Raw genomic sequence first — 24,484 nt, 5'->3', positions numbered from 1 at the left:
ATTTCAACAGTATAAGTATATACATATGCCACATGTTTAAAAAGGCAAAACATACCAAGGAAAGTGCTATTAACCCCGTCCACTCCTTACTGTGCCGCTTCCACAGACCTCCTTATTCGGGGGTGTTTTCAACAGTGCAGTTCCTCCACCTGCAATCTGAAGTGGTACAGCTCCTTCTAGCACCCCATTCTGCTGTACGCACAGGCAAGGCTGTTGCCTTGCAGCCTCTTCCTGGTGCCCGGGCCTAGCACCACATGAAAGAGAGGCAGCAAGATGGCAGATGGGCATCTGGACTAGCCGCATTATTTCAGTTGCCCATGAACGAAGATATGCTACTCCAGAGAAGGGCTTCAAAGTAAGAAAGTTACATGTAGTTGTGGGGGGAGGATATATAATGAAAAAAAGAGAGCAAAAGGAAAGTTTCAAAAGAGTTCTCAGGGTATGACCAGGAGGCAACTTTACTGAACTGAAGAGCTCAGAGTTGATCAGTGCTTGGGTACAACGCTTGGGCACAAGGGAATACTTTGTACACGGTTACATGATTAAAGAAAGATTATACATAACTGTAATACCGTACTTCAGGGTTTTGTCTTTAGAAACTGATCGTTTTTGCACACTTTGCATGCTCAAAAGTTTGCTTTTTACACATTTACAAGTTGCTGGGTACCAGTGTTTTAGTGCAAAATCATCACAATTTCATGACAATTATCAACTTAATCTGATGAAGCGCATTCTTGCCTTCAAATGCTCATACCACAGCAAGCTCATTAATCTTCAACAGACCAGGGGACTTTGTTGTTGTTTTTTAGATGGAAAGGGACATAAAAGAAGGCCTGGGATGCCTGGGAAACAGCACGAGGTCATCATTGTCTGATCAAAAGAGTAGAAAGCCAGGCATGCCACACCAAAGATTAGATTGTTTCACTTGGGAGCAGCTACCCAAGGCCAGGTTAAGACATACTGAGGGTCCAGGCTACATCAGCTTTAAGAGGTCCCATGGCATTACCAAAAATGATAATTTAAGGGGGGGGGGCAAAATCTGAGGCTCTGACCTGTATCTTGCTCAGTTTGTGGAGAAATCCAGCTCTGCTGCTCCCCCTTGTCCCTATGCAGATGATCTCAGGTCTGAGACTTACCCTGGCCCTGCAGGAAGGAGAAATGTAGTAATAATTCCCAGAGTCCCCCAGTTTGATGCGATGTCTGCATGCTCGGGAAAGGCCGCTCAGAGCACACTTCCTGTAAAGGAAAGGAAAGGTGGGAAGAACAGTTTAGTGAAAGGCTCTTCTTCAAATTAAGAACACACCCAATTAGGCAAGCTGCTACAAGCCACAGCAGAAGCAGAAGCCTTAACTTCCATGTAAAGACTTTTATTATTGTGTTTTTGAGGATTTGTGGACGTGTACTTTTTGAGAGACATTGCCAAGATATATTCTTTTTTGGCATCATCTGTTTCAATTATTTTTTGTAACATTAGAACAGAATTCCTCTTCCCAGGTAGTAATGTTATTAAATGACGGGAAGGCTTTTCCAGGCTATTTATGAGCAGGTTCCTGCGTTGAGGCTTGATACTGGGAAATACCACTGAAGCTTTAGCTAAGGAGCAACTTTGGCTAAGGAGCAACCAGCAGCTCTGGAAGCAGAAGGAACTAGGTGTTAGTAACTTATTAGTGGAGCAAACATCTGTAATCATTCAGCTTTAAAAATCACTTACGTTACAATTTGGGACCGGAATCCACTGTGAAAAGGGACCAAAAAAAGAAAAGGTGGAAAAGGAGGAAGCCAAAATCAGGATAAAAATACAAAACTCATTCATAACATGGGGTTGACAGGCATGAAAACAGCAAGGCGGATATGGGGAGGGGGCGATAACCCAAAGGCATGCTGCCCTGGCCCTACCATGACACTGTGAAAAGTGGCTCTTCACTGGCACTAGACCATTGCTCAGAAGCAGGAAACACATATCAGGCCAGCTTCAAGTTTAGATCCTGCCAATGAGGAGGAGCATTATCCCAAATTTCAAGGCCCCATAGTTCAGACCACAGTGCTCTGCATCAAGTCCTTTCCTCATGGTTCAAGGTGGCGTACAACAATAGTTACAAACATTTTCAGGTAAAAAGCAAGAATAAAAATAAAGTAACAAATCCCAAATCTCTCCCCACTCTCCCTCTTAAAAGATGCCTGCTAGTTCAGACTCCGTCAAAAGCCCTGGCCAAACGGGCAGGACTTGCAGCACCTCCTGAAGACCTCCAAGGTAGGGGGTCCTCTCACCTCTTCAGGCAGTCCACTCCACAGAGCCAGAACCATGATGGAAATGGCTGATGGGCCATCCTAAGTGGTGGGAGAGCCAAGAGATGGCTACCTGTTGACCATAGTTGGTGCATAAGGACTTATGGAAAGAGACTGTCTTGCTCTATGATATGAGCTCTATGACATGCTCTGCCTGATTCACCCTAGTCTTCCACCAACACTGCTCTGCTTCATAGCATTCAGCTCCCTGGTGAACCAAGGAGCTGGAGGCCTCACAGAGCATGGGAGAGGATGCCGAGGAGCAACTCTGTTTATGGCCCCAGTCAGCCCGTCATTCCATGCAGCTACAAGGCCTTGTCAGGGTCACCAGGGAGGCTTTCAAAATTTCCCAAAGCTGACTGGAAATCGACAGGATCCATTAATCCCTGAGGGCAGATCGTTTAAATTGGTCCACAGCTCCTGCAGAGAGGAGGCAACAAACTCAGCCATTCCATCAGAAGAGAGTGAACAACAACAGCCAACCCTTCCAGCCCCCAAATTAGATCACCAGCAAGCCACTCAGTGAAGAAAAGAAGGTCCAGCATATGTCCTTTTTCATGTGTTGGGCCCATTACAATCCAAGACAGACCCATGACTATCATGCCGGCTGTGAAGTCCTGAGCTTGACCAGACAAGGAAGCCTCGGAATGTACCTTGAAATCCCCCAGGACAATCATCTTTGAGGTCCTCAATACCAAATCCACTACCACCTCTGTTAGCCAAGCTAAAGATCCTGCTGGTAAGCCAGGTGGACAGTACACCAGCAGGATCCCTAATCTGTCCTTGGTGCCCAACACAAGGTACATACAATCAAAGCCAGCCTCTGCCTGCACCAGGTACCTAGTGATGGGAAAAGACGCACCAAAAAGAAATGCTACCCTCCCTCCAATCCTCCAGTTCCATGTTGATGAAGGACTTTATACCCAGCTGGTGTGAGCTATGTCAAAGTGGCCACACATCAGAGTCATCCAGTCCAGTTCCAATTAAGCAAGCAGGTCAACCTGTTCCTCAAACAACAGGTCAGATATTGTTGCAATCTTACTGCTCACAAACTTGCACAACTCCAAAGTTGAAGTGGAACCACCTAAAAGATCCTCCCCATCCACATTGTGAGGGATGGGATGGAGATCAGACATGCAGCAGACATTATGTCTCCCTGTGTGTCCTCCTGCACCAACACTCCTCCCACTGCCCTCTCTTCCCATCCCCAACAGATGCTGCTGTTTTATACAGAATCAGATCATTGACCCATTCCATTCAGTATTGCTTGCTCTGACTGTCAGTTCTTCTCCAGGCCACTTGGACACAAGAAGATCTTGCAGCTGAGATTCTTAAACTAAAGATCTTGGGTACAGAACCTGGTATGTTCTCCCTGAAAAATAGGCACTGTACCACTGATGCATAGCCCTGTGGATTTCTGGCGTGTCACAGAATTCAAGGTGACTCAATTTAAAAAAAAAATCTATAGAAATAAAATTTAAATAAAAACTCTGAAGGTGATGGCCAATTTCATGCTAGGATTTGTCTCTTGAAAGAAACCAGTTTGCTGGATTATCAAAAAGCAGGAAGGGAAAGTGAAAAAATCACTCTCAAAAGTGCCATTACAAGGATTTCAGCATCAAAAGGATGCAGGACTAAGGAAAAGGAGGTGGGAAGGGGGGGCGTTTATTTGAAAAAGTGCATTTTTCTCCATCACAAAATATCATTTAAAAGTCCTGGATATTACAGAATCTGTAAACAGGAGAGATGAAATAGAAGGTAAACAATCTAAACCTAGCATGAGAAGTTCTCTCATGTGTTATGGATTAAGAATTATCATCTGAAAATGGGGGTGGGAGGACTCCAAGGCACATAAATATATAATAGACAGGGAGCTATAAACTCAAAGACACAGTTTGGAAACTTGCCAAAACATTTGTTCATGAGGCTCTTGAAGATTTATATTCCTTAACGGTTCATGCTAAACTGTAACTCAGATATGGAACAAGGTTATCAGTGTATGTAGGTCAACTTATAGGACTCCATTGCTACACTTTCTAAAGCTATGCAACTGGCTACGAAGAACAGATCTTTCTCACTGGCGACACCATCCTTTGGAACTTCCTCCTTAGTGAAGCTTGCCAAGTATGATCACCACTGGCTTTTAGAAGACTAGTGAATATTTACCTTGAAAAGTCTTTAGGTGAGCAGATGTGTTGGGTTTATGTCAGTTCTGATTCCACCACCATTTAACTACTATGTTGTTCAGTTTCATTATTACAGTTTTAGTGGCAGTCAATCTTAAATTGAAAGGTTCATGGTACAGATTGAAAGCAAGAATACAAATAAACAAAACATCTGAATTCCATGAACATCTAAGCAGAAGGATCTGATTCATAAAAGAAACTGCAGGTGCACCAGTGAAGGAAGCCAAATACACATCTGTGAGGTTTAAAGAACAGAGACATCTGAGAGAGTTCCTTACTTTGGTCCACCACACTCAATGGCTGACACCTTCACCACAGGAAGAGTCTGAGTAGCCACTGGTTCAATAGTGAGTGTGTTCTGCTCCACGGCTGCCTGAACCAACTCTGACAGCTGCAGCAAATGAAACAAAAGGCAGGATTATTCAGATCGCCAAGATAAGGTGGTAAACAGGGAGCTGTTGTTAGAAGTAACCCAAGTGAAGCAAGACATGTGGGAGAAAAAACTATTTTTGAACTTGCCTCATGTTTGGTGAAGTCTAGACAAGGGCCCACATCTTCCTGGTATATTCTCTCCAGAAACTGACATGATTTATCCAAAGATGGAGACTCCTTCCAAGCCTGAAATTCTGCAAACAAGATGGAATCCACCTGCAGTGACAGGACAGACATGCAGTGGAAGGTAAAAGACAACAGCACCTGACAAGGCAGCAAGTTATTAGTACACACTAGAGTCAAGAAGTTACCTCAAAATAGATAGTATTCACTACAACCTACAAGGTGAACAAGCAGACTAAGTGTGACATGTGAACTAGAGTGAACTCCAGTGCCTAGGAGCTTAAAAGTCTCCAAACATATAGCAGCAACTACACAAAGAAGAGAGGGCCATGCCAACAAAACATCAGGAAGAGGGCATCTTTCAACCATGGTAATAAACAAACAAGGCAGCTTTGTTCATAAACTTGTGCAAAGCCCATAGTTATTGGGCTCTACATGCCACTGAATCAAAGTGGATAAAAATCAATTTTTTATTTAAATAGATTTTTTTGATTGAAATCGGATTTCTTTGATTTAAATCAGATTTTTTAAATAAAATGCTTTTTGAGGAAAAATATTATCATCCAAAGGTTATTCCATCATGAAATAAGGATTAGTTTTTAATTCTGAAGCATAAGGCTGTATATTCCAGCAATGTTTAAATTTTTTGGTAATAAATTCTATTAATCCATTCACAATGCCATGCTCTTCCAGAGGTTTCTGTAAAATTACTGAGCAGTTTCTCTGCTAGATATTATCACAGAACACAGATGCTTGGTTTTGCATGCCTCTTCTACACAGCAAAAAATGTTATAAAATGAACAGAGTTGAGAAAAAGACCTTAATCTAATTGTTCTACAAACCTATGTACACAGAATCATCCCCTTAAGTGCTAAGTTTCAAAAAGTTAAATGAACAGAAAAAGATTGCTTGGAGTGGAATAGATTTGCACAAGAAGAAACTTAAGTGTGAAGAGGGAGGGGCAAGCAGTAAAAATGAAAGTGAAACTTTTTGAGCAGAGTACTCCACAAGACTTTGGATCTTTTGTGTTTATAACCCAAGGTTTATCACATTATTCTTTCCCTGGAGGAGAAAACCTATAATGGCAGCAGGTCGTAAAAGAGACCCGGTTTGGGAATATTTTAATGACGTTCCTCTACCTATTGGTAAGGCAGGCATGCGTGCAAAATGCAAACACTGCAACAAAGAAATGCAAGGCCTGGTGGCCCGAATGAGGCAACATCATGAGAAGTGCTATGATGAAGATGACAACAGAAACATGTTTGAACAGGCAGGATCTTCAGGTTGGTAAACATTTTTATTTAATCATATTTCTTAAAGAGTGCCTTGAATTGTCATGTTTGAGCAAAATTATATTTCTTATTATTACTGCATGTTACTGTCATTTTGATCCAGTTATGAAGAAAAGCAAATATTCCTTTTTGGGCAGTGCTGAATGGCACTGAATACAATAAGCAGAAATTGTATAAATAATAAAATAACAGCATTGATTTTTTTTTTTTTGTTTCGGGGAATTCATCATCAACACTACGGATTCTGGAAACTATCCTCCATCCTTCTGATAGAATAAATATAAGATTCATTAATTCAATGAAGAAGGAGATATAAAGCCCGAAGGCCTCCCCACCCCTTCACCAGCTTTTGGCAGATGAACTATTTTCGTGTGCTAGCTTCCTGATATGGTTTTGTGGTCAAGCTATTTCCTATTGCAGCGTCTCAAACAGGTTGTTAGTTTCTGACCCACTTTTCCAACCCACTCCCCCTCATTGTTTCTTTCAGACCTTAGCCCTTCTAAACAAAGACCTTTTGCTTTCTTTAAGGTTTGTTATGATTTAAATACAGGCTTTTTATAGTTAATCAATATTTAGCATAAATAGGTGAATAGAGCATAAGACAAACACTTGATTAGCCAGGTAGGACAAAATCCAAGGAGCCCCCACCTTCTCCTTGACAGTTGAAGCTGCTATTGACTTCCTGCCTCCCTCAGCATGAGTCTGCGGCTAAGTCATTTCCTATTGAAGTTCTTAGCAACTCTAGTTTTAGGGTAAGAGTTAAAAACCTGTCTTAATTGCTTTCTATTCTTTGTGTGTTAAGTCTATAGTATAAGTAAAAGCATTTTTATAAATTTAAGTAAGCTAGACCAGTGTAATCTTAACAAGTAAGCCATTAGGGCAGATATTAGCTTTAAAGCTACACTAGGTTTAGAACTTTATACTCAATTGGGTTATTGCATGAACAAGGGGAAAACGTTGCTGAAAGGATGTTTGTGAGTGGTTATCTGTCACCCTTCAGTGGTTAGTGGTTCACAATATGGAGTCTGTTGTGCTAACTGAGTACCATTATAGCTAAGCATATAGATAAAGAAGTTACAAGTTCTGACAAGAGGAAGTGTTGCTGGGCGGAGATATTTGTAACTTTTACCTTATACGGCTAAAGCCCTCAGCCAAATCGGCCGGTCGAGGTAGATTGTGAGCTCCAATGGCAAACAGCCACAGGGTAAGATAGGGATATGACATCGGGGACCTATAAAAGGCGACGGCTTGGCCAAAATTGGCAGAGAGGTGACTCTGTCCTTTGTCTCTCTCTCCTCTTTTGCAAAAGTGAAAATAAAGCTGCTTTTCTCTGAACAACAAAGCCTCATGCCTGGTAATTGTCATTGGAATAGGAGCATTGCTCCTAAAAACCGGTTGACACTTCTGTTCTACAGTTTCAGAGTTATCTATCCAGGATAGTGTTTCAGTAACACCATATACATCATCATCAGACACCCGCAGTATATCACCTAAAAGAAAGAAAAAACCCTTACCTCCTGGAACCACCATAGATAAGTTTTTGATAAAAACCAGCAGATTGGAAAAAGAGTTAATTGACGAAAAAATTGCCCAGTTTGTTTATGCAACAAACTCTTCTTTCCATGTAACTGAGAACCCACACTTCATTAGTATGGTTCAATCACTGAGACCAGGATTCAGTCCACCCAGCAGAGCAGATGTTGCAGGGAAACTGCTGGATAAAGTGTATGTTAGAGAAATGGAGCAATGTGCAACAGTTCTGGAGGGTAACATTGCTAACTTAAGTCTTGATGGGTGGAGTAATGTCCACAATGATCCAGTTGTATGTGCTTGTATAGCAAGAAGAAGGGAAAGTCTTCCTTGCACAAACAATTGATACATCAGGAAATGCACACACAGCAGAATACTTACAAGAAGTGGCAGCAAAAGCTATAATAGCATGTGAACAAAAATTCAAATGTATAGTATGCAGTTTGGTCACAAACAATGCTGCAAATGTATCCAAGATGAGAAGAAATTTAGAACAGCAGGAAGGGAATGCAAAGCTAATAACATAACACGGTTGCAGTGCTCATTTGCTGCACCTCCTAGCCAAAGACTTCAGTGTTCCAGAAATAAAGACTAATGTTGTTGATATTGCTAAATATTCCGTAACAATCATTTTGCTGCAGCAGCTCTGCAAGGAATAGGTGGAAACAAGCTAACGCTCCCACAAGATGTTAGATGGAACTCCGTGGTGGACTGTTTTGAGCAGTATATCAAGAACTGGCCTATTCTGATGAGAGTTTGTGAAGAAAATCGAGATAACATAGATGGCACTGTCACGGCCAAAATCCTCAACATTGGGCTTAAGAGAAATGTTGAACATATGCTGAGCATCCTGAAACCCATTTCTGACGCTTTAAACAAAATACAGAAAAATAGCTGATGCTGTTGAAATTTGGAAGGAACTGAGTGAGCACTAAAAAACAGAACATGACAGAATTAAATTATAAGCACTAAAAAACCGAATGGGACAAGCACTGTCTCCAGCTCATTTTCTGGCAAATATTGTCAATATCCGGTACCAGGGTCAAAACTTAAGTACTGAGGAAGAGGAGTTAGCTATGACATGGGTATCCAGCAATCATCCATCTGTAATGCCAACTTTAATAAACTTCAGAGCTAAGGGGGAACCATTCAAGAAATATATGTTTGCTGAAGATGTTTTAAAGAAAGTCACACCAGTGAACTGGTGGAAGTAACTTAAGCACTTGGATTTAGGGAATATTCAAATAATGATTTCACTTTTAACAACAGTAGCTTCTTCTGCAGGTATAGAAAGAATATTCTCTTTCTTTGGACTCATTCATTCTAAATTGAGAAATTGTTTGGGATCTGACAAAGCAGGAAAGCTTGCTTTTCTTTTCCAGATTATGAACAAAGAAGATGATGAAGATGATGAGTGAGCTAAAGAGGGCAGTATTTAAGTTTTTCATGTGTAGGCTGCGCTAACAGTTTAAGTTTTTAAATAAATATATATATATTGTTTCACCACATCAGTTAACAAACATGGATGTTTAAGCAAACATATGCTATAATGTTATTGTTTTATTGGAATAAAATGATTTAAATTATTATTATTAAGATAATGATTATTTTTCTCCTTCCAATAAAGTACAGCAGAAAAGTTGTCCAAATATGAATGATCTATCTATTAAACTGGAGATAATTCACCTCACAATAATTTCATAATTATCTATCTATAATGTGTTTCTAATAGTATTAAAATCAATATTTTTATATAACTGTAAAACTAATATGAACAGTTGTTATTCTAAAAATGAAATCTTCATCTAATTGTGAATATTAAGGTTATACCAGCAAAAATGAGTCTTTATGTAGAAAACTACGATTTAAATCAAGTCTTACTGACTAGTGATTTAAATCGTGATTTAAATCAAATCCACACTGCACTAAATGCATGAAAGATTAATTCCCCTCTACTGTTTACCTTCAGAAAGGAACTCCCAATATATATGAGAGAGAGAGAGAGAGAGAGAGAGAGCACTGACAGCCATAAAATGTGTGAATCTCATTGGCAACCAGGAAAGGAAGGAGAACTTCAGTTCATTGTGAGCTTAGCTGCCACCCTGCTATGCCAGAGAGAATCCAATTCCCATCCTAGCAAACAAGGATTGTCAATATCCTGGAAGCAGGCAGGGGGAGACGACAAATTCAAGAAAAAGTAATTTGAATATCTGATCTGCTGCTTTTTGGCTTAGTATCAGAAGATTTGGGATGCTGATGACTATGGGGCATATCTACAACTAGGCATGCAGGAAGAAAAAAGAAGGATGCAAGTCCCTCCTTAAAGGCCTTTTCAGGGAGCAGCTACACATGATCAAACAAATTCATGGCTTTAACTAGGTTGAGAAAGAGAGGATACACTCTTTCTTGCTTTCTTGTGGAGGAACTTCTCTGCATTCACTTGCTAGTTTCCAAGCACCTTACGTCTTCAGCAGCAGAACTGTGAAGTTCATGGGCAAGGGACTCTTTGAGAACTCAACTTCCCTTCCAAAATCCAGCAGATACCAGTTTCTTTCTTTGCCACCATCCTACTGCTCCAACTATTCCGAGCATGACCTTCAGTCTTAGGAAAACCCAGAATGCCTCAAATATAAGTCATGCTGCTGAGCAGCAAAAGCAACTGAGTTGTCCTGAGTTTGGGTGGATTTTCAAGGACCAGGCAGATTCCAAAAGTGTATATTGAAAGGAGGAGTTTTGCTCCTCCCTGACATTATTATTAAAGCTCATGTTTACTAATTAAAAGAAAAACAGGCATGAGAAGAACATAAGAAGTGAATGAAGCTGCCCAGCCCCCAGAAAAAAAGTGTGAACTGACAGCATGGAAGTGCTATGCTACAAAGACTGCTCACCTGATGCCAGGAGACAACTTCAGAGCCACAATATGGAAAAACAATTAGAGAAACAAACAAAAAAAGATGGGTGTTAGTATGGGGAAGAAAAGAACCAAAAAGGGTGGGAGCTGTAAGAGGCTGTTGTGCTCAAGCTTCACTGCCTTTCCCCATCTTTGTTACCTTATTCCCATAACAGAGTGGCCCAGTGAGAAACAAAACCAGGCCCCAGTCTTTTATACTTGCGAAGAAGAAGGATTTTCAGTATGCATAGTTTTTACCATATCTGTATAACAGAGTGCACCTGCCAAGCAATCCTTTTTCTCCCCCTACAACCACAGGAAACCAGTCCTCCTATGCTCCTATTGCTGCCCCAAGTTGAGAAAGATTACCTGCCGTGAAGGAGCAGAAGAGAAGGAAGAGTCTGTTGCCAGGGACTGCCAGCCTGGCTCATAGGTGATGTGGATAGCCTTCGCAGGAACGATGCAGAGAAGCAGGGAGAGGAGAGTGGGTACCCCAGACTTTGAGGAATGGGACAGTCAGAGAGATGGGCAGTCAAGGAAGAAAGAGACAGGAAGACAAGGAGAGGAAGCAAAATGGTGTGAGAAGGAAAGAAAGACCTGGTCATAACGGTGCTGAACACCTCTCAGGAAACACCAGACTGCCACAACACTGAAGGAGGTCATTGAGTGGTGGCTTACAGTTGGATTTAAAGAATCCCAACACACATTCCTAACAGCTTTACATTACTGAGCCTGGCCAAGTTCACACAATCAATGCAAGTCAGTTATTTGGTCACTTGCTTAAATGGAGAAAAGAAGGATTCACAAAACATTAAGACCTTTCCTTCCAACCTCTGATCTTATCACCCCTGTGGAAAGTATGCAGTTAGCAATGCCTTAATAAGGTTGCCAACAGGCCTGGTGAAAACTGTTGCATCCCTTTAAGAGAGGTTTAGTGTGTAGAAATGAGCAAGAGAACCTTTTCATGGCATGGAAGTAAATGCCTGGTAAACCACATCCTGTTAAGCCTCTATTAGAAGGAACAGGATGTTTTTTTCTCCAGGACTTGTGCCAGCCCTATACCTCCCCACCTCTTCTTAAGACTCCATGAACAAATAGACTGGACCCACCTCTTTGAGCTCACTGCCAACTGGCTCCGAGGGTGTGCTCTGGTTTGTGGCAGTGACAACAGCACTGCTGGTGCTTTTGTTGCGCCCGTGCCCTTTCCTGAAGGCTGTTTTCGAGGGGCTTTGGAGCTGGGGGTGCAGCTCCCGGTTTGGAGAGGAAGGGGTGGATGTTATCACCAGAGTCTTCAAGGCTGTCACTTCTGCCTGCAGCATGTCAATCTGGGTGTCAGAATGGAAGAGATTAGGGGTTTCCAACACCATGCTCTCTGGCCAGCAGAGGAGAAGCTCCTACAAAGTAAACAGATGCTACCTGGATTTCCTTCAGAGCATCAGGCCACTGTCTCATCCTGAAGAACATTCAGTGGCTCACTCAAACCCACACAGCTCCATTAACTTCTGGAAATTCTTGAAGAGTCACACAGTGTACCACCTGTGTTTCAAGACCTTTTAGCTCCACTGCTATACACACATGAAGGCGCAGACAAAGGGGGGGGGCAAAAAAACCCCTTTCTCCCATTTTTTCAGTGTTTTCTTTTCAGTTCCCCAAAAGAAAAGAAAACAGAAATGCTAACAGAAATCCTCTAAAATTTTTTGAATGAGTGAAGTGCTTCTAAGATAAGATTTTGCTCACTCAACATGTACAGCATGAACATTTTTATACAAGGATCTACAACATTAGATAATACAGCTTGGTGTGGAAGAACCAGGTTTGATTCTCATCTGGAAGAACCGGGTTTGATTCCCCACTCCTTCACTTGCAGCTGCTGGAATGGCCTTGGGTCAGCCATAGCTCTCACAGAGTTGTCCTTGGAAGGGCAGCTTCTGTGAGAGCTCTCTCTGCCCCACCTACCTCACAGGGTGTCTGTTGTAGGAGAAAATGATAAAGGAGATTTTAAGCCACTCTGAGTCTCTGAATCAGAGAGAAGGGCAGGGTATAAACCTGCAATCTTCTTCTCCTATGTAAACTACCAGCATATACAACATTTTCAAGGATATTTTATTGTTTAAATGTGAATAATTTTTGCAACAACTAATAAGCTATAATGTGTTTGATATTATTAAAGAAGTCAGAGTTTCTTCATATGAACAAATCTTCATATGATGCCCTATAGGCCTATATAGCTCTTTCTCTGTCTCACTATAAGAAGCAAATTCAGTATGGAAAATGATACAACTGTGCCTTATCCATACGGGTTGCAGGATTCAATTCTTCCTGGTACATTATATATATATATATATATATATATATATATATATATATATATATATATAATGTACCAGGAAGAATTGAATTCTACAACCCATATGGGTGTGTGTGTGTATATATTTGTAATTTTGCGCATTCACAGACCTGCACACCTACCTTCCACCCACTCTGAGGAGATTAAACAGTTCTTTTTCACTAAGTGGAAACAGCTTGGTCAGAATGTTCTACTACTACTCCCGTCCCCTCCGGTCTCCTGACCTCCAACACTACATACAGCAAGCTACCAGGGCAGAACATACAGAAATGAAATGCTACCTTCCTCAAGGTCATCTATGTCTGTCTGTGGAGGCGGAAATCAGCATCTTTAAACCTAACTGAAATAGCTCATTGCCCACAAACTGTCACAAAGCAGTCAGTTAAGTCTCCAAAAGGAGTTGAAGCCCAACTTGCCTCCAATTTTCACTCATATTGGAATTTTGTGGCAAATATGGAGGTTTCTGCCTGGATGAAAACACTTCTTTAAAAGAGCTCCAGGTTTCCCTAGTGCAGGGACTGAAAAATAACACAAGCTGCTAGATCAGCTATACTATGGAAACCATTTGACTTTCATTAGCACTAGCACTGGCTGACTTGATAAGAGCCAAGAATGGGTGAAGAAGGTCTCCACATAGTGGGCAAACTTGGCAGGACCCAATTTTGCCAATTGTAAGTGAACGTTTGTGGTGATATTATGCAGGACAACTATCAGAAGAAAGCTGAGGCAAGCAACAGCAACAGAAAAAAAAGAATTTCCAGTAGTCAGTAATACTAGCAGAAATTCTTTGGTGATGGTGGAGCGTCCATACCAGGGATGGCCAAACTTGCTTAACCTAAGAGCCACATAGAAGAAACATCAGATGTTTGAGAGCCACAAGACATGAATGCCAACAGGAAGGAAGGAAAGCAAATAGGTGAGGGGAGGGGGAAAGAAAGCAACTTTAGCTTTAAATGTATTATCCAAGCCGCCATCTGGCTTGGCTTGGAGAAGTGATTTAAAGAGAGAAATGCTTTCTCCAAGCCAACCAACAGGGTTGGGGGGGGGGGCTTCGAGAGCCACACAATGTGTGTGAAAGAGCCACATATGGCTCCTGAACCACTGTTTGGCCACCCCGGTCCATACTTTTCTGATTGCCTCACTTTAAAATCTAGCCAGCTAATCCTTGTTTCTCCCCCCCCCCCCTTTATTTCTCCCACAGTCAAAAAATGTCAGTATCTCGGGACCATTAATTCAGCATTTCTCATTCACTTGCTTGATGAGCAACCAAACACACTCAAGACTGCAGTAGCAGAGACACAATCTTTGGGTGCTTTACTTATACCCTGCCAGTAGATGATGCTGCAGCCACATTACATTTCTCCACAACTATCTGTGGATTCTTTAAAACCTTTAGGCATTTCCTCTGGCCTTGGGATATACTAGAGATGCTGGATAAGCTGGTTTTAACTGCTGAAATGAGTAGTACACAGCTAATATAGTCCTCAACATCCTCCTTTCTTATTCACAGATTGGTTGAACAAGACCTCTACCATCATGTTCACTTGTTTTCAAAGTGAGTCTGCACTACAAAAACCTGTAGCTCTACTCACAGCATTCTCCAGGGATCTCCATTTGTGAAAACCAATTTTTTTTTTTTGTATATCTTACCTATTCTCTGCTTTATATAAGTTGTGTGAATTTCAGCTGGAATCATACCTCCTTTTATTGACTTTGCTATGAGTCCTTATTTCCTAAAAGCTATTTGGGACATTGATTTAATGGAACATTAACAGTAACTTCAAACTTTTCCACAGAACCTCAAAAAGAAAAAAAAAATGACTGCCTAATCCCAGGCCTTAGATGGAGGAGTTGGCATCATCTCAAAGTTGTTGGGGGGTTTTTTAGTGATGGAGGATCCAAGCTGAATTTGTCTTACTGTATGTTCCAGACACAAAATGTCTACAAAAAAGGGCCCTCTAACTCCCCCTTCTTCAGTTTCTGAGAAGGAGGGGGAATGGAATAACCTAACAAGCAGAAGGCACAGGACCTGGAAGGGTGAGGGGATGGTTCCGTCACAGATAAAACCAAATTACCTTTTCATTTTGCTCTTGTGCTCTCTCATTGCTCATTTTGCTGTCTCTCTCACACACACATATATGTATACAGCCAGAGGTCCACAACCTTTTTGAGCCTGCAGGCACATATGGAATGCTGCCACAGAATGGTAGCGCAGCAACAAAACGGATACCATGAGAGGCAGTGCCAGACACGAAATTATTGCCACAGACTTACTTCAGTATCACAGTACAGATTCTTGTGCTGTTGTCGCAGCTGCTGCCAAAGCAACATTTTAGGAAATCTGCACAGTCAATCAAATCTCCAGTAGTCAATCAGAAGCCTTGTGCCCCTACCTGGCCCTGTTCACTTCCTAACAACACTTAGCAGGCTCCAGAAAAGGTGTTGGTGGGTACCATGGTGCCCATGGGCATTACACTGGGGACTCAGACACACAATTTATGATGGATATCAGCACTTTGTCAACTTAATGCATAAGCAAGGTTAGTTTAAAATAATACCTAGGAAGAAGGTATTCTTTTTCAATTTTTTTAAAGAACCAGACCAGGTTCAGTAAGAATGATAATTCAGCACAATAATATTTAACACCAGGCTATTCAAAACGAAAATTTCAGGCAAACGTGTTGGAAACATCAACATTGCTATAAAAGAAGCCAAGCAATTTTGGATTCAGACCATGCAAACTATTAGCTCTATTTTAAAACCAAACATACACATTGTCATCCTAATCTGTTTGTTAATCTACAACAAAGAAACTGATCAATTCATTCTAACTATCAGAAGCTCTCAGATATCCCCAGGCTTTATGGATGAGATGTTAAAATCTGGGACCTAGCTTTAATGGACAAGATCACATCTTGTATCCAGACTAAAAAAGGCCATCAAAGCATGAGCCAATCTAGAGAAAACCAAGTTAGAATATTTTGACAGGCTAAACAAAAGCTGAGATCATTCTATTTTCATGATATGAATCTGTTAGAGAGTGAATGTGGTGCAGTGGTTACAGTGAGGACTAGGATCTGGGAGATCCAAGTTCAGATCTCTTCTTGCTCCAGTTTCATACTGAATAATATATTTATAAACTTTAAAAAGAGACTCCTTGTGTAGCTAATTTAAGCCTCATGTATAATGGCAGATTGACAGGACTCACCTTCCCTCGTGCTTCCCTCAGCTGTTTTTCTGATGCTGCCTGTTTGGTGTTTGCTTCCCGAACCATCTTATGTGCCTCCTGTAACAAAGAACGCAGGAAATATGAAGAGTTATACCAGCAAATAACTCAGATATTCAACAAAATACAATGCACTGCTCTGAGTGCTTGAGTCATACTACAAAAAGTTATATACACAACCATTTTTTAAAAATAACATGTCTGATAAAAGTGTAAGGCAGTCTTATCGTTTTCACTAATGCAGAACGAGGGGGGGTGGGGTGGATGTTGCAGCATCTCAGCTATAGAACTTTTCCCCCAGGTTCAGCACTTCCTTTTATGCCAGCCTTCTCACTGAGATTGTTTGATGTAGGTGTGGATGGGAGAACAAACTAGGAACCCAAAAGGCCAAGCAACTTTTACTGAATATTCAATAGTCAGGAAGTTATAGTCAAACTATCCAGACAGCATCCTGTCAACTATGACCATGCTTATCACAGGATATCATCCTTCTGAGGGGTGAGGAGAATTTTACTACACATCAGGTGGCAGCTGGTGAAAGTATCATGTATTTTCAGATAGACTGTTCTGCAGAATGTAGAACACTTCTGCTATCAAGGTTTTCCAAGTTTAAGGAACTATGGAATTTTATTTATTTATTGGATTTATATCCTGCCCATCCCGCCAAGGCAGGCTCAGGGTAGATAACAACATAAAAACCTATACATTAGTTCATTTAAAGTTCTAAAACAAACAAAAAAATAAGTAATTTAACAATATTAGTCAACACAGGTGGCCATATTCCATAACTCTGCACAAAACTGCTGATAGTAGCTAATAGCACAGACATTCCGGACAATAAGCAGGAAAGGCAGGTCAGGTCAATATACAGCAGGGGGGCAGATTATGAACATATGAAGCTGCCTTATACTGAATCAGACCCTAGGTCCATCAAAGACAGTATTGTCTTCTCAGACTGGCAGCGGCTCTCCAGGGTCTCAAGCTGAGGTTTTCCACACCTATTTGCCTGGACCCTTTTTTGGAGATGCCGGGGATTGAACCTGAGACCTTCTGCTTCCCAAGCAGATGCTCTACCACTGAGCCACCGTCCCTCCCCACAGGTTGAGCCAGATGTCCAGATCTCTCCTAAAAGCCTGGTGGAAGAGCTCCATCTTACAGGCCCTGCAGAACTGCAGTATTCAGGCCCTGATTTCCATAGGGAGCTCATTTTACCTCGTAGGTGCCAGAACCGAAAAGGCCCTGGCCCTAGTAGAAGCTAGACGGACTTGGTATCTTCCGCCTTTAATGCTCCACAGATTTAATAAAGGCATTGAGGTCTCCTGCAGAAAAGAAAACCTGTAGTGAAATAGCAGATTATTTCCACGGTTGGTGGACTTCAAAAATTTTGGTGATTCAGCCCAATAAATTTATCACAAATGTTGATATTCCACTGTCACCCATCATTCTACTTCTTAACAAAATTCAAGCTCTATCACAGAAGTGGACAGAAAAACACTCACCTACTACATCCCAATGGTTTAACTGCATTTGGGACCAATTTAGCCTAAATAAAATAACATATACTATAAAAGAGAATGATCCAGAGCTTTATGAATCCAAATTCATGGCTGTATGATTTCCCTTTTTAACTTACACAACAGAGAGAGCTATAAATCCAATAAATCCTCTGTATAGACAAATGATATTTTTTTTAGGCTGGAGAAGTTAATCCATGCAATTTGGTTTTTTTGCAAGATATGGTATTGTTAAAGTTTTGTGTTACTATTATTGTTTTATTGTTTAAGTGATTGTATTCCACCTTGATATGATGTACAGTATGTCACAGAAGTGAGTATACCCCCTCACATTTTGTAAATATTTAAGTGTATCTTTTCATGTGACAACACTGAAGAAATGACACTTGGCTACAATGTAAAGTAGTGAGTCTACAGCTTGTATAACAGTGTAAATGTGCTGTCCCCTCAGAATTACGCAACACACAGCCATTAATATCTAAACTGCTGGCAACAAAAGTGACTACACCCCTAAGTGATAATATCCAAATGGGGCCCAAAGTGTCAATATTCTGTGCGGCCACCATTATTTTCCAGCACTGCCTTAACCCTCTTGGGCATAGAGTTCACCACAGCTTCACAGGTTGCCACTGGAGTCCTCTTCCACTCCCCCATGACGACGTCACATAGCTGGTGGATGTTAGAGACCTTGCGCACCTCCACCTTCCGTTTCAAGACACACTTGTCTTTGTACTCCTCACCTGGTTGCCGCCAAACATGCTTGACACCATCTGAACCAAATAAATTTATCTTGGCCTCATCAGACCACAGGACATGGTTCCAGAAATCCATGTCCTTAATCTTCAGCAAATCGTTTGCAGGCTTTCTTGTGCATCATCTTTAGCAGAGGCTTCCTTCTGGGACAACAGCCCTGCTGACCAATTTGGTTCAGATGGTGTCAAGCAAGTGTGGCGGCAACCAGGTGAGGACTACAAAAGTGTGTCTTGCCTACAGTCAAGCATGGTGGTGGGAATGTCATGATCTGGGGCTGCATGAGTACTGCCAGCACTGGGGAGCTACAGTTTATTGAGGGAAGGACAGGTTTCTTACCTGTAACTGGTGATCTTCGAGTGGTCATCTGTGCAATCACACATATGGGTAATCCGCAGGATTGGCCCCGACCTCGGAGAGTTCAAAGCAATCTTGATCGTAGATCTGGCGCGCCTCCCACTTGTCCTGGGAGGAGACAGCTACTGCGCATGCCTGGACAAGGGGGAGGTGCTTAGCCACTCAGTTTCTTCCCGCCGCCGGATAGGTGGAAATAACTGTGCTTACTAGCTTCCAGCAGCGGGGAAGGCTGGGTGGGTCTGTGTGATTGCACAGATGACCACTCGAAGATCACCAGTTACAGGTAAGAAACCTGTCCATCTTCTTCGTGGTCTCTGTGCATTCACACATATGGGTGATTAGCGAGCCATTTCTTCGGAGGTGGGTGCTGGACCTGTAAGAACATGAAGGGTTAGAGCGTAACGTAATGATAGTGGTACTCACAGTGGTTAGTCGAAGATCGATCGTAGCACTGCTTGTCCGAAGGAGGCATCTCGCCGGGCACGGACGTCGAGAGCGTAGTGCGAGGCGAAGGTAGATGTGGAGGACCAGACGGCTGCAGCGCATATGTCCTCTATAGGGATGCCTTTCATGAAGGCAGACGAGGTAGCCACGGCTCTGGTTGAGTGGGCTCGTATATGTTGAGGGATTGGTTGTTTTGCCAGCTGGTAACAGAGTTCGATGGCAGCAACAATCCATTTGGAGAGTCTCTGAGTAGATATTCTGCTGCCCTTATTATGGGTAGCGTAGGTGACAAAGAGTCTAGGGTCTTTACGGATTTGGCGGGTTCTGTCTATGTAGAAGGCTAGGGCTCTCCGTGCATCCAGGTTGTGGAGTGCCCTTTGTCCCGCGTCCGCGGGGTGCTGGAAGAAGGCTGGTATAGTGGACTGTCTTCCTAGGTGAAAGGTAGAGACGACCTTGGGTAGGAAGGTCGGGTCAGGTCGGAGGACCACCGTACTGTTATGAAATATCGTATACGGTGGGTCTGCTCTGAATGCGCAGATGTCACTGGCCCTCTTGCCTGTGGTGAGGGCCGTAAGTAGTGCCGTCTTCCATGACAGCAGGTGTAGTGGGATGGAGGCCATGGGCTCGAAGGGTGGTTTCATGAGTTGGCTCAGGACTAGGGACAGGCTCCAGGTGGGTAGAACTTGTTTGATTGGTGGGTGTAGGCGAATGATGCCCTTGAGGAAAGCTCTGGTCGCGTGGTGAGAGAATACCGTTGTGCCATCGATGCGGGGGTGGAAGGCAGAGATGGCTGCCAGGTGTACCTTCAGGGAAGAATACGACAGACCCGCTCTGGAGAGCGTTAGGGTGTAAGTTAGTACCTGAGGTATAGTGGCGAGGTTGGGGTCGAAGTTGTGCTGTGAGGCATAGTGTGAGAAGCGTTTCCACTTAAATAGATAGGATTTCCTAGTAGATGGTTTTCTGGAGTTCACTAGGACCTGACGGACCTCCGGAGGGAAGTCTAGAAACTGATTCTCCAGGCTGTTAATTTGAGCGATGCCGGGTTGTGGTGAAGGACCCTGCCGCCCTGTTGAGAGAGGAGATCCCGTGTTTGAGGGAGCTGGATGAAGGTATTGTTGGACAGGAGCAGCAAGGTCGTAAACCAGGGTTGGCGCGGCCACCATGGAGTTATGAGGATGCAGTTTGTGTGGTCTACCTGAATCTTCTGTAGAACTCTGGTGATAAGTGGAATGGGCGGAAAGAGGTAGTGGAGTGTTCCTTTCCAAGTTTGTATGAAGGCATCCCCCCTGGAGAGGTGGGATGGAGGACCTCTCATGTAGAAGCGGGTGCATTGGGCATTTGACGGTGAAGCAAATACATCTATCTTCGGTTGTCCGAAGATGCTGAATATCTGTCTGATGTATCGGCTGTTGATAGACCACTCGTGGTTGTTGGTGGAGTGGCGGCTCAGGGCGTCTGCCTGGGTGTTCTCGGCCCCTGGTAGGTGTACGGCCGTGAGGAAGATGCCCTGGCTTATGCTCCAATGCCACAGGGCTAGGGCTCTCTTGCAGAGTCTGACGGAGGCGGTGCCGCCCTGCCTGTTGATGTAAAAGACTGTGGCGATGTTGTCGGAGGTGATCTGGACGTGCTGGTTCCTTAGCGATGGGAGGAAGGACCGCAAAGCCTTGTGCACTGCGATGAGCTCCAGGCAGTTTATGTGGAGAGAGCGTTCGTAGTCTGTCCACTGGCCCTGCACCGTGAGGTCTTCCAAGTGGGCTCCCCATCCCCAGTTGGAGGCATCTGTGGTTACAATCACCGAGGGCGGTGTCTGCTTGAATGGCATGCCCTTGTAGAGGTGACGTTCCTTGGTCCACCATTTGAGGGATGGTACAATGTGTAGTGGAAGGGTGAGCAGTGTGGATTGATGTTGTGTGTGAGGGCGGAAAGTTCTTACGAACCACATTTGGAGGGGACGCATGTGCAGCTTCGCAAACCGCAGAACTGCTGTGGTTGCTGCCATGAGGCCTAGCATTCTCTGGAAGGTGAGCGCTGTTTGGGAGCGCTGGGCGATGATAGTGTTGGCCAGTGACATTATGGCGAGTGCCCTGTCCTGAGGTAGGAAAGCCGTTTGCGAGAGCGTGGAGATGTCTGCTCCTATGAATTGGATCCTCTGGGTAGGGACTAGTTTGGATTTTGAGAGGTTGACTAGGAGGCCTAAGGTGGCCAGGGTGGAGAGGGTGGTCGAGACGTCCAGTTGTAGTTGCTCCCTGGAATGGGCGACGATCAGCCAGTCGTCTATGTACGGGAAGATTGATATCTGCTGCTGGCGTAATGTGGCTGCTACTACTGCCATGCACTTGGTGAAGACCCTTGGTGCTGTGGAGAGACCGAAGGGAAGGGAGCAGAACTGGAAGTGCTGCTTCCCTATGGCGAACCTGAGGAATCTTCTGTGATGATGGTTGATTGTAATGTGGAAGTAGGCGTCCTGGAGGTCTATGGACGCCATCCATGCTCGTTCTGGGATGAGCGGGAGGATTGCCTGAAGCGTGACCATACGGAATTTCTTGTAGGTTATGTGTAGGTTGAGTTTGCGGAGGTCGAGAATGGGTCGGAGTCCTCCGTCCTTTTTTGGCACCAGGAAGTACCGGGAGTAGAAGCCGGTGCGATGGTATTGGGGTGGGACTGGTTCTATCGCGCCTTTGTCCAGCAGAGACGCGATTTCCGTCTGCAGGGGTGCGGACGGGGGTGTGGTGAGGAACCGGTGGTGCTTTGGAGTGGACGTAAACTCTATTAGGTAGCCTCTTTGAATGATGGCGAGGACCCAGGCGTCCGATGTTATGGTCCTCCAGGCAGTGTAGAATGGTTGTAGTCGTGTTGATGGGTTTGGCTGATGGAGGGAGACTGGACGGCTCGGGGCAGGGAGGTCAGAGAGACGGTTTGGGTGTGGTTGAAGGTTTCTTGGTTGTTTGGCGTCTGTGTTGAAAGGAAGGTTTGGACTGCGGTGGTTTGCGCTTCCATGGTTCCTGTTGCCGTGGGGATCTGTTCCCTTTGTATTGGTTGGACCTCCAGTTCCTTTGTCGATTGGTTTGGGTCAGAGGTTGGGAGACTCCCAGTCGTCTTGCCCTCTTCCTGCCATCGTCTACAGATGTGAGGATGTCATCTGTAGAGGAGCTAAACAGGCCAAGGCCATCAAAGGGCAAATCTTCAACTTTGTATTTGATGTCTGGTTGGAGGGAGGAGGACCTGAGCCACGCGTGTCTGCGGAGTGCTATGGCTGAGGCCAAGGTTCTGGAGGAACATTGTGCAGCGTGACGGGCAGTGTTGATTTGCTGTTTGGTTACTCTGGCCATCTCCTGCAGGGTGGTGGTGGCTGACTTTTGGGATGCCTCGGGCAGGGATGGTACCAATGCGGCGAGGGAGGTGGTCAGGTTGTGGGTGTATGCGGAGAAGCATGCCATGTAGTTGAGGATTTTGGTTGTGGCTGTAGTGAGGGCGTAAATCTTTCTTCCGATCGTGTCGAGTTTTTTGCCCTCCCGTTCTGGTGGTACCGGGTGTCTAGTCTGCTTCGACTTCGAGGACGAATGTACAATGATCGAGTTCGGAGCCGGGTGGGTGAACAGGAACTTGGAATCAGGTGCGTGTATCTTGTACAGCGCTTCAACCCTCTTGGATGTTGGCGGTACCGATGCCGGTTTGTCCCATGCTTCTTTGAGTGTTTCTAGTAGAACGGGGAGCATTGGGAGAGAAGAGCTGGATGGAAGATCCGCGTGGACTAGATCAAAAACGACGTCCGAGACTCTGGGAGCGTCTGTATTGAGCTTTAGATTTAGCGAGCTTGCCATGTTTGCTACAAGGTCGAGGTAGGATCTTGGGCCTTCAGATGGTGATAAGTCTGCTGGCTTGGCTATGTCGGAGTCTGGGGATTGTAGGTCCGAACCCGAAGAGTGGTCGGAGTCGGAGAGTTCCTCCTCGGATCCGTCGTCGGTTCCTTGAGGTAGGTCGGGCTGAGGTGTTGTCTTGGGAGCCGTGTGTAGGGATTCTAGTGGTGACGGGAGCTTCGGTTCGGCGCCGAGGTCCGTAGGGTCGTCATGGTGGTGAAGCGATTCGATCGATGCAGTTTGGAGTCTGTGTGTGCGATCTCGGTAGCGCGGAGACTCTTGGTAGCTGTGGTAATGGCGATCGTGGGATGGTGATCGTCGGTGCCGTCTTCGGTGCCGTGGGGATGGAGACCTAGATCTCGATGGAGAGTAATAGTAGTGTCTCCCCCTGCGGTGGCTGCGAGAGCGTCGGCGGCTGCGGGACCTGGTGCGGCGGCGACTGCGGGACCTGGTGCGGCGGCGACTGCGGGACCTGGTACGGCGGCGACTGCGGGACCTGGTGTGTCGGCGACTGCGGGACCTGGTGCGTCTGCGACTGTGAGATCGAGGTCTAGTCAGGGGATCTCTCGGGGTCGAGGGTTCTCTGGTGAGCGCGTGGGCGTCTATCGGCTGTGAGAGATCTATGAATTTAGTGGGGTCGAGAGTGTGGGTCCTAACGGATGCGGTAGAGTGCGTATCCAGCAGCTGGTCTGGTGGGGAATTCGGAATGGACGGCGACTTTGATGAGATGCGGATGATTTCCAACGGAGTGATTGACGGTGTTGCCGTCGACTTCGACGTCGGAGTCTTCGGCATCGATCCGGAGGCAGTGGCGGTCGGGTTCGGGGCCTTCGGTTTGGTGGTCGGGTTCGAGGCCGAGTCGAGAGGGCGGGTCTTATGCTTTTTTGAGCTAGTGCTACCCGTCGGGTCCGAGTGGGCGGAATCGGAGCGGCGGCGCTTTTTGGGGTCGTCCGACTTCTTAGAGTGCTTGCCGGTCTTAGGCTTACAGGGAGTCTGTGCCACGGAAGCTGCCGACTGCGCCTCTCCCACGAGGTGTGGGGAAGATGGCGCGGGTTGTTGTTGTCCGCCACGCGGCATGGCCGGTCGGAGTGAGGTTTCCATGAGGTGGCTCTTGAGTCTCGCGGCGCGGTTCTTGCGGGCCTGTTTACCAAATTGGCTGCAGTGCACGCAGGAGTCTGGACGGTGTGCCTCTCCAAGGCAGAACAGGCAAAGAGAGTGGCCGTCGGACGAGGGGATTTTGGATGAGCAGC

The 24,484-nt window shown here is 44.6% G+C and overlaps 1 protein-coding gene across 3 annotated transcripts in view; it reads right to left on the bottom strand.

The window, feature by feature from the left end:
• LOC132589989 (guanine nucleotide exchange factor for Rab-3A-like) overlaps window positions 1-24,484 on the bottom strand; it is a 31,494-nt gene that overhangs the window by 2,113 nt on the left and 4,897 nt on the right. Inside the window, exons 3-9 of one of the 3 annotated variants that reach the window (XM_060262802.1) lie at window positions 16,295-16,372; window positions 11,849-12,064; window positions 11,109-11,186; window positions 4,992-5,120; window positions 4,751-4,863; window positions 1,712-1,735; window positions 1,137-1,236 (exon numbers count right to left, since the gene is read on the bottom strand). In XM_060262802.1, the coding sequence (XP_060118785.1) occupies window positions 1,137-1,236; window positions 1,712-1,735; window positions 4,751-4,863; window positions 4,992-5,120; window positions 11,109-11,186; window positions 11,849-12,064; window positions 16,295-16,372 (738 nt within the window). The remainder of the gene's footprint in view (window positions 1-1,136; window positions 1,237-1,711; window positions 1,736-4,750; window positions 4,864-4,991; window positions 5,121-11,108; window positions 11,187-11,848; window positions 12,065-16,294; window positions 16,373-24,484) is intronic. The other 2 variants (XM_060262803.1, XM_060262804.1) reach the window with 2 other exon arrangements.

This window comes from Heteronotia binoei, chromosome 21, assembly GCF_032191835.1.
Source record: "Heteronotia binoei isolate CCM8104 ecotype False Entrance Well chromosome 21, APGP_CSIRO_Hbin_v1, whole genome shotgun sequence".
Taxonomy (NCBI): Eukaryota; Metazoa; Chordata; class Lepidosauria; order Squamata; family Gekkonidae; genus Heteronotia; species Heteronotia binoei.
Note: the sequence above shows the minus strand (reverse complement) of the source record. Positions and strands in the feature narration are given on the sequence as shown.